The sequence below is a fragment of the Nerophis ophidion genome, linkage group LG09, assembly GCF_033978795.1.
Source record: "Nerophis ophidion isolate RoL-2023_Sa linkage group LG09, RoL_Noph_v1.0, whole genome shotgun sequence".
In the NCBI taxonomy this organism is placed as follows: Eukaryota; Metazoa; Chordata; class Actinopteri; order Syngnathiformes; family Syngnathidae; genus Nerophis; species Nerophis ophidion.
In genome coordinates this window covers 13,116,308-13,126,806 of record NC_084619.1, presented here as the reverse complement: position 1 = coordinate 13,126,806, position 10,499 = coordinate 13,116,308, and the positions used below count along the sequence as shown (strand labels likewise).

Here is a 10,499-nt window from a genome sequence, read left to right as displayed (position 1 = left end):
GGGGGGGCGTGGCCTGCGGGCCTGCAGCGACAGGTGCGTAGATGGCCCACCTGGCCCTTGTTATCTGATCACCTGTCGCTCTGTTAAAAGCAGCAGCCAGGAGGAGAGACTGGTTTGGGGCTGGAAAAACTATTGCTGGAAAGCAACTGAGAGACTTATTGAAAAATAAAACAATATTGCAACCCTGAAACAAGCTCTCATGTCAGTGCTTGGGGGTCTGAAGAACCCACGGGAGGGCAAGCCCCACACTAACCAATAATAAATAAATAACTTCTTACCATTAACGCAACTTCTTGAACAGGTGCAGTAGAAAACGGATGGATGGATTAAAAATGCATGAGAATGTTTTATAATTTTAACATTATTTTTAACACTGTGATTACAAGTGGAATTATTCATTACTTATCGTGTTAAGCAACGTCAGGTCAGATTTATCAGAGAGCCAGATGTAGTCATCAAAAGAGCCACATCTGGCTCTAGAGCCATAGTTTCCCTACACCTGCTTTAACCAGTTCCTCTGTAACGACTAGTGTTTTTTCATTCATTTCGAGGCGGTAGACTAGGGGCGTCAAACGTACGGCCCGAGGGCCGGATCAGGCCCGCGTACAGGTTTTATCCGGCTTGCAGGATGAGTTTGCCAAGTATAAAAATCGACCTGAAATTTTTGAATGAAAAAAACAGCTGTTCAAAATGGGTCCACTGGATGTCGCAATAGCAATTCTTTATATCTTTGTAGATCAGGCGAAGGGAACCTATGGCTTTAGAGCCAGATGTGGCTCTTTCGATGACTGCATCTGGCTCTCGGATAAATCTGAGGTGACACTGCTTAACACAATAAGTAATGAATAATTCCACTTGTAATCAAAGTGTTAAAAATAACGATCAAAATAGAAAACATGCTCATGCATTTGAATCCATCCGTCCTTTTTTCTACCGCTCTTGTTCAAGAAGTTGCATTAAGGGTAAGAAGTGGTTTATTTATTGTGGGTTAGTTTAGGGCTTGCTGTCCTGGGGGTTCTTCAGACCACCAAGCACCGACATGAGAGCCTGTTTCAGGGTTACAATATTTTTTAATTTTTCAATAAGTCTCTCAGTTGGTTTCCAGCAATTGTCTTTTTCTTTCGTTCTCGCTCGCGGTCTGGCTCCAGCTCCAACCCCATCTCTACTCCTGGCTGCTGCCTATAAACAGAGCGACAGGGGATGAGATAACAAGGCCCAGGTGGGCCATCTACGCACCTTTCGCTGATTTTGAGGCTGGTCCTGGCAAAACCCTGCTTCGCTGCAGGCCCGCAGGCCACGCCCCCCAAAGTTAGCTTCATAATAACAATGTTATTACAAAGAATAAGAGACCTTTTATACTCTATGTTGGTCTTACTTAAAAATGCACATGTTTAGTTGTGTTCAATGCTAAAAAATATTTTATGGCTCTTACGGAAATACATTTTAAAATATTTGGATTCTTTGCTCTCGCAGCCAAAAAGGTTCCCGACCCCTGTTGTAGATGATGCTACATATGTACAAAATAAACCACAGGATTATTATTATTATTAAGGTTTATTTGAAATAGGGACAGATACATAAAACGTAGACACCTAAAACATTTATCCAATGTATGCATCATTTTGTTTGTAGCCAAAGCTAATTTACAACACTTGTCCCCAACAACAACACAGATCCAACATCATTAAAACAGGAAAATCAAAATAATAAGGCAAAAATGAGTCGATAATATTGATAATAGAAATAATACAGACATGTATTATTAACAGAATGTTAGTATATCAGTCGAGGAAAATGATCAAACTACATAAATAACATACTGTAATTTGATTTTGATATAATTTATTTATCTTGATCGATTGAAAATTAACACCAATGAGTTGACTGATGAACATTATCACAAAATGTATTCAGAAAATATAGATCACGACAAATAAAGTATACATACTATTAACCGCAACTGGTAATTGTAAATAAATAAAAACCATGCACCTGGGGATAGGTTGATTGGCAACACTAAATTGGCCCTAGTGTGTGAATGTTGTCTGTCTATCTGTGTTGGCCCTGCGATGAGGTGGCGACTTGTCCAGGGTGTACATTGACTTCCGCCTGATTGTAGCTGAGATAGGCACCAGCGCCCCCCGGGACCCCAAAGGGAATAAGCGGTAGAAATGGATGGATGGAAAAACATCAACATTGTAATTTGTACAATTTCGGAATGTGCTTGTTCTTTTTTTAAACAAAGAATATAATCGGAAGTTGTTTTTATTTTTAAGTTATTGTGCCGTGATTTTACCAGTCCGGCCCACTTGTGAGTAGATTTTTCTCCACGTGGCACCCGATCTAAAATGAGTTTGACACCCCTTTGGTAGACATTAGTGGACTTCATATGAGGCACATCATACAGCAACTCTCTGAAAAAGACGATCATGACCAAATTTTGTGGTGTTTTTTGCCCACCTAATCCTTTTTTTATATACTTCACTTACAAAATAATATAAACGAGGTTTGAAAATAATTTTTTTCTTTATTTTTCACAAGTTTCTTGCTGCTCCTGGCATGGATTGCTGCTGCCTCACACTTGACTGAAAGTTTTGCGTTTTAAAAAGTATGTAATTATTTTATGCAGATCATTCAATAAAACAGTGTTTTTCAACCAGATACAGTCTAGTGTGCCGTGGGAAATTATCTAATTACACCTATTTGGGTTAAAAATATTTTTTGCAAATCAGTAATTCTATTCGGCAAATTATGTGTTGTTGTTAAGGGTCTGTGCTGTCTAAAGCTTGGCAGAGTAACCGTGTAATACTCTTCCATGTCAGTAGGTGGCAGCCTGTAGCTAATTGCTTTGTAGATGTCGGGAACAGCGGGAGACAGTATGAAGGTAAAAAGGTATCTAATGCTCAAACCAAAAATAAACAAAAGGTGAGTGCCCCTGAGTAAAAGGCACTGAAGCTTAGCGGAATGAAACTAAAACTGAACTGGCTACAAAGTAAACAAAAACAGAATGCTGGACAACAGCAAAGACTTACTGTGGAGCAAAATACAGCCGAACATGACATGACAATTAACAATTTCCCCACATAGAAGGATAAAAACAAGTGAAATATTTTTGATTGCTAAAACAAAGTAAATGCGGGAAATATCGCTCAAAGGAAGACATGAAACTGCTACAGGAAAATACCAAAAAAAGAGAAAAAATCACCAAAACTAAAACACTAAACACAGGAAAACAGCAAAAAAATCTTGAAATAATTCATGGCGTGATGTGACAGGTCATGACAGTAAACCTCTTTTGAAACAAGAGCTATAGTGATGCATGTTTGGTTATGGTTTAAAGTCATTATATCCAACAATTGCGACAACGACTTGTCAACTGAGTTTTGTTTTGTAATGATTTCTGCTGATGGTGTGCCTCCGCATTTTTTCATCGCACAAAATGTGCCTTGGCTCAAAAAATGTTGAAAAACACTGCAATAAAAGAAAATGCTTATTAATTAGCTTGTTTTTATAGTGTCTCTGTCTATCTTTGTTCAGTTGGAAGCTGATAAGAAAATAAGTTGTTGAATAGTTTTCGCCACCTCAAGAAGGCTTTCTGCGAAAAGTTTTTTTCTTTAAAAAAAAAAATCAAAATGCTTTTGCCGACAAGAATATAGACTTGGAATAGTTTCACTATTTGTTAAAAGGGACAAAGATAACACAATTCTGGTGGAGAAAAAAAAGCTGATTACTTTGCTTCTAATTTATCTCTGCCAAGCGTCTTCCATCCGTCTCCTCCCATGCATATGGAGTGGAACAAAGGAGTTGGGATTGTTTCTACTCCCCCTACCCATTTTCTGTGGTGCAGACAATCCAGGAAACAAAAATAAATTCCTGTCATCATCTCCTCCACCTCCCTCGCCAGGTCAAAAAAAAAAAAGCCTTCATGCACTTGGCACGGCCACTGGTGTTAAATTACCTGAGACCTGCGCCTCCCTCAGCATTCCAGTGTAATTAAGAATATCTGCAGGGTCCAACAAAACCATACAATGGATGTGTATCTATTTGAGAACACCGTGATGTCATTCGAGCATGTGCTCTAGTCTCCCCTCCCCAGGTCCTTCAAAAAAAAAAAAAAAACACACACAAAAGAAAAGTGAGTGATTATGTCAGCATGTAAAGATGGTTTAGACATGAAGTCATATAGGCCGTGCAGACATAAAGGGGAATTAGAAGGAGGGGGTCTTGCGTTTACCAATCAACATGTGCTGGCGTGGCTCTGCGCACAAATGGAGTTGTGGCAGATGTTGTGTGAATAATGAGCGGGGGGCGGGGCGTGGACGCCTCTGCCAGGAGGGTGTCTGTCACTGCGAGCCGAGCGGCGAGGGAGGAAGGGCAGGCTGTTTTGTTTATCCTCCGAGTACCAGCGCACTTTGGAATAACCGCACACTTTCCCCTTCAGAGCCTGCCGGAATCGTGTGTGGATATTTTTTTCACTTTGCACCTTTTGGAGCTTTCAGCATGCATGAATGGATGCTTGGATGCGAGGATTTCAGGGAAAGAGAGGATGCACCTTGAGAGAAGAAATGGGATTAACTTTTGGCAATGGAGAGCGGAAAGAACCTCTGATCAGTGACTGAAGTGTCGGAGAGTGTATTTTATTTTAATATTCTTGCACTATAATTTATTTTTTAAAAAGGCTATTTTTAATAATAACATTTCTTAGCAATAAGTCTTATTTTTTTGATATTTTAACGAGAAACTACTTTGCACATGTTTACTTTAAAATGTGCACTTTTCCTTGAAGCAAGACACACCTTGAGCACAGTTTTACGGTTTCCTTTGTAGTCAATAGAGAGGATTGTTTTGGCATGGGGAAACCGCTGAGCAGACCAGATTGCCTCAGACAAAACCCGTCCTGCGTGGGGAAGGGGGAGGAGGAGGACCTGACCATTGATGACTGTTATGTGCCTCAGAGGTCCATTTATGACACCGTTAGGCTCAATGAACAGATAGACTCTAGCTCTAAGGGCAGCCTCTCGTCCCGCCATTTTACAGGCACCTTACCCTATACCCACCGCACGCTAGACCTCAACAACTTGTGCGGAAACGGAGTCATTTCTACTTCAAGTTCTTTTGAGCTCAGGAGCCGCATGCCCGCCACGTTGGACGAGCGGATTGTCTTTGACCGACTTAAACTCAATGGAAACGTCATCAGAGCCACTGATGCGGTGCTCCCAAAGTCACGACCTCATAGCGGAGAGAAGCAACCTCATTGTCGGCGCTCGTGGCGGACATTTGCTCCCCCAAATTTTGGAGCGTACGCCAGCCGGAGTGGAAACTTGTCCTCAGGCAGCGCGGACAGGCCGGGATTTATCAGCGGCAGAAGAGGACGGAGCGTTACCAGCTCTTTGACATCTGAAGAGGACTCAGGCCTGTATAGTCCGACCGTAGAACGCGAGCGTCATGGTCAACAATCCCACAGTAGAGCAGACCACGGTACTAGGAGCCTTTCTTCTACAGAGGCTATGCACTTGTCTGGAGACCTGAAAAGACTTCGGTCTCTGAGCTCGGGACAGGATGAGTTCCCTTTCTCTCCGACTCGGAATAACCATTCCATTTACCAAAGTGGTTGCCTGGTCCAAGAGGGTCAATCAGACGTGAATGACAAAGGCACTCTGAGCAATGGAGATTATAAATACCCCACAGCTTGTAGGACTTTTAACAAAACCTCCGGGTGGCATTCCAGGACTTTACCAGACTACGATGAGTTATCCACGGCTGAGCTATTAGATGGCGAGTCACCACAGGACGCCAACGAGCTTGTCAGCGTGCTGGTGACTCAGCCAGAAACTTACGGAAACGCTGTAACTTTACCCATTGATAGTCGGCAGCAAACTAAACCATACACGATGCAAGGATTAGCATCCCAGTACACCATGGAGGAGCTGGAGGAGTTTCTGCAGTCAGTGGAGGATTGCCTGCCTAAAGATTTACAAGCATTCCAACATGCAGGAGAGATTGAGGCTTTACTGAACGCCCTTTGTCCTGAAGTGGACCCTATGGCTTATTTCACCCCACAGGTGCCCAAGTATAGCTTCTTCGTTTATTCTAAGAACATCCTCATTAGTTTGTGCAGAGTATGTTTCACTTCATCTTGCCAGGAGTTGCTGTCGACTCCCTGCTGTACATATCTGATTACATGATGGGTGAATTAGATTTCGCTCATGACGTTGGCTGGAAGTCTGTCTGTGTGATTATATGCAGCTGCCTTTCACTGGAGGCTCGGCTTCGCTGTTTGCACAGAGCATCAAGAGAGTTGTTTATGTGAGCTGGATCCCAGCAGTAAACCTGGCATTGTCGGGGAAATGGTGCCCCGGAATCTGGAAAAATTCACTGTCAAGGCAATTTTGGAGATTATAATCGAGCCAGTGATATTTATTTTTATAGCTGATTTTATGATTATGACCACTGGTTGGTGTAACAATGAGACATAAAACTCCTCATTAAGTTTTACAGGATATAATTCTGAGAAATTCGAGTTTAGAAAACATTATATTGGTCATGGTTAGTTTCCAAATGAGGATATATGATCTTTATACATCTGCACTTTTTCCACCAACAAAAGGAGCTTCTGATCATATTTTGTTACTTACTGATAAGGAAAATTTAACAAAAACTGTTAGCTTTATTCCCACAAAACCACATGGAAGGGTATGAAATACTGTTAGGTAGACTTTATAAAGTGTTGATCATAATGATTCATAATCACTGTAAATAATTTAAAAAATATCTCATCTCAGAGGGTAAATTGTCTTCTTTAGACATTTTTCAGAAATTTCCTTTATTTCTCAATGACTAATGTACGAAAATACAGTATCCAGACCAAGGTAGACATTTTCTATTCAAAGCTCCTTTTTATTTTTACAGCCTGTTCGAGTGTGTTTTATCCGGGTTACTCTTGTGTATAAACAACAAATGAGATGGGAATAGAGTGACCAGGCTGGTCCACCAATATTCAGCCGGAAAGAATCCGAAACGATGTTGATGTTCAATTGCTTTTGTGTAGCAACATTACGTCCCAAAATCAGATAATGAGATGTGTGACAACGTTTCAAGTAGTCACAATTGCGTTCAACAGGGCTTTAAATTATTTAACTGGATTTCTGCTATTCCCTTTGAGACAGGCCATAATACTACCACAAATTCTACAACCCTGATACAACATCTAATTCTAGAAACATTTCTGGGTCAATTTTATCCCAACCGTGAAAAGAGCAAAGAAAATGGTAGCTTTGTGTGAAGAGATCTTGTTGCATATTGGCTACTCTGTTGGATGCCTTATGAATCTGAACACGTTTTTGTCCCTGTTGGAGGTTTAGTGGCATAAAGGCCTTAACTTAAAGTTTTGTATAGCATGGTTTATGATATGAAATTGCAAAACATTTGAGTAGCCTTTGAAGTCTCCTCAATACCTTACTTGTTAAATTGATGTTAGACTTCTTTTCCACACATTTGATTGTGTTGTTTGTTTTTGACTGTAGGCTTTCCAGAAAGAAGAAATTGATCCTTTGCAGACACAACTCCAAGACATCAATTCCCTCAGTCATGGGCTGATCCAGAACGCCGCCAGAGGAACCAACACGAAGAAGCTTGAGGATGACCTGGAGAAGGTTAACACAAAGTGGAACACGCTCAATAAAAAGGTTAGTTATGTCCTGTGGAAAATGTTCAAGACACTGGAATTGAGAGGCAATGATACGTTTGGTGCTATTAAGGGGATCACTTTAAGCTTGCTACAAAACAGGTGATTGCTATTTTTACCTTGTAATTCACAGATTGCCGAGCGCTCGGCCCAGCTGCATGAAGCCCTGTTGCACTGTGGAAGGTTCCATGAGGCTTTGGAGTCTCTGCTCGGCTGGTTGACTGACACAGAAGAACTCATGGCCAATCAGAAGCCGCCCTCGGCAGAGTTTAAAGTTGTCAAGGCACAGATACAAGAGCAGAAAGTAAGCACTTGTTAAATGTAGGGCTGCAGCTGACGACTATTTTAACTCCATATCACTATTCAGGTGCTCTAAATTAGCCATCTGCTTTTAAATTCAGCTTGAGATATTTTCAGGCATGCGTTAACTAACAATAAAGACAACAAAGATGATTACTTTATTCAGAAATATTCATTAATGTAGGCTGCTACAAAAAATAAAAATAGCTCTTATTGAACTTGTTTCCATTTAAAGGCCTACTGAAATGAGATGTTCTTATTTAAACGAGGATAGCAGGTCCATTCTATGTGTCATACTTGATCATTTTGCGATATTGCCATAGTTTTGCTGTAAGGATTAAGTACAGAACATCGACGATAAAGTTTGTAACTTTTGGTCGCTAATAAAAAAGCCTTGCCTTTACCGGAAGTAGCAGACGATGTGCGCGTGACGTCACTGCTTGTAGGGCTCCTCACATCCTCACATTGTTTACAATGTGAGCCTCCAGCAGCAAGAGCTATTCAGACCGAGAAAGCGACAATTTCCCCATTAATTTGAGCGGCGATGAAAGATTTGTGGATGAGGAAATTTAAAAGTGATGGACTAGAAAAAAAAAAAAGGCGATTGCATTGGGAGCGATTCAGATGTTTCTAGACAAATTTACCAGGATAATTCTGGAAAATCCCTTTTCTTTCTATTGTGTTGCTAGTGTTTTAGTGAGTTAAATAGTACCTGATAGTCGGGGGGGGTGTCCACGGGTGTCTTGGCGCAAGTCTCTGAGGGAATGGCAGCACGACAGAAGCTCCGCTGATATCTGGTAAGAGGCGACTTATTTCCACGATTTTCTCACCGAAAACTGCCGGTCGACATGTAGTCGTGATCCATGTTCCCTTGACCGCTCTGATCCATAGTAAAGCTTCACCTCCGGGAATTTTAAACAAGGAAACACCGTGTGTTTGTGTGGCTAAAGGCTAAAGCTTCCCACTTCCATCTTTCTACTTTGACTTCTCCATTATTAATTGAACAAATTGCAAAAGATTCAGCAACACAGATGTCCAAAATACTGTGTAATTGCGCGATGAAAATAGACGACTTTTAGCCGCAAGTGGTGCTGCGCTAATATGTCAAAGTGCTATTTTAAACCAAGTGTTTTTATGTGAACAAGGGACAGTGAAAAAAGCTTGAATAAAAACAAGCAGCAACAAAAACACCACTATCTAGCTTCTTCAAAATGATTGTCACAAAGTTTTGAGAGCTGACTTCAGCTATAATGAAAGTTATAGCTATTTTCACACAACTTTGTATCTTCACTGTTAGCTAGCTAGCTAACAAGCTAACCTGTGTGCCATCCAAATCATCCCACATGACAGAAGTCCTGCTATGATTACCAAGATCAGAGCGTTGCAATTTATCTGTGTTTTAGACATTTATGGTGAATTTTTTTCATATTTTTGTTGTTTTTGTGGGTTTTCTCTTCCTGGTGCTTACTGACTCTCGCACCTTTGTTTTTGTCCTCAAAAACATGAGTGTCGATGTCACCGACTATAATCCATCCATCCATCCATTTTCTACTGCTTATTCCCTTTTGGGGTCGCGGGGGGCGCTGGCGCCTATCTCAGCTACAATCGGGCGGAAGGCGGGGTACACCCTGGACAAGTCGCCACTTCATCGCAGGACCAACACAGATAGACGGACAATATTCACACTCACAATCACACACGTCAAATTAAATTAATGTTGACAGATTTCGTTATCGATTTTTGTTGACAATTTCGACTAATTGTTACACCCCTATTTATGTGTACATAAAACATTCTGTGTCCTATTTCAAGCAACAGTGAGGCTTTACAATTCATCTTATTTAAACAACTTTTATTGTAAAGCTTGTCTACAAAGCCTTAATGGATACTTAATATCTGTCCGCCATTGACAGTTTTTTTTTCCACCGTGAAGAAACGCCTTCGCTTCTTGCACTTTAATGACGCGCAATAAGTTGTCTCCTTTGTCCGTCTTTGACAGCTTTTACAGAGACTACTGGATGACCGAAAGCCCACAGTGGAGTTGATAAAAAAAGAGGGAGGGAAGGTTGCGGAACTTGCCGAATCTGTGGACAAGGAAAAGGTTGCAAAGGAGATCGAATCATTGGGGCAGAGGTGGGACACGCTGCTCAAGAAGGCTGAAAACAGGTGAGTGTGTGTACGTGTGTGTTGCTTCAGTAACATGTGGATGCATTTGTTTTGACTGTGTTTGAACACTGTGTGTTGGCCTATATTTAAATGTCCATGTGTTAATAAATATAAAATTGTTAAAATATATATATATTTATTTTTTTATCCAACATTAGAAACTGAGCTGATGACAATACAGTGCAGTAAATGGTAAATGGGTTGTACTTGTATAGCGCTTTTCTACCTTCAAGGTACTCAAAGCGCTTTGACAATACTTCCACATTCACCCATTCACACACTGATGGAGGGAGCTGCCATGCAAGGCGCTAACCAGAACCCATCAGGAGCAAGGGTGAAGTGTCTTGCC

The 10,499-nt window shown here is 41.1% G+C and overlaps 1 protein-coding gene and 1 long non-coding RNA gene across 20 annotated transcripts in view; one reads left to right on the top strand and one right to left on the bottom strand.

Annotated features, from left to right (window-relative positions):
• The window catches only part of LOC133559047 (uncharacterized), a 19,159-nt gene extending 11,185 nt beyond the window's left edge, over nt 1–7,974 (bottom strand). Inside the window, exons 1-2 of the long non-coding RNA XR_009808079.1 lie at nt 7,804–7,974; nt 7,460–7,643 (exon numbers count right to left, since the gene is read on the bottom strand). This is a non-coding gene — a long non-coding RNA (uncharacterized LOC133559047). The remainder of the gene's footprint in view (nt 1–7,459; nt 7,644–7,803) is intronic.
• dst (dystonin) overlaps nt 1–10,499 on the top strand; it is a 299,316-nt gene that overhangs the window by 224,165 nt on the left and 64,652 nt on the right. For all 19 annotated transcript variants that reach the window (XM_061910351.1, XM_061910348.1, XM_061910367.1 and 16 more), the window contains 3 exons: nt 7,524–7,685; nt 7,818–7,988; nt 9,984–10,150. In XM_061910351.1, coding sequence (XP_061766335.1) covers nt 7,524–7,685; nt 7,818–7,988; nt 9,984–10,150 — 500 coding nt within the window. The remainder of the gene's footprint in view (nt 1–7,523; nt 7,686–7,817; nt 7,989–9,983; nt 10,151–10,499) is intronic.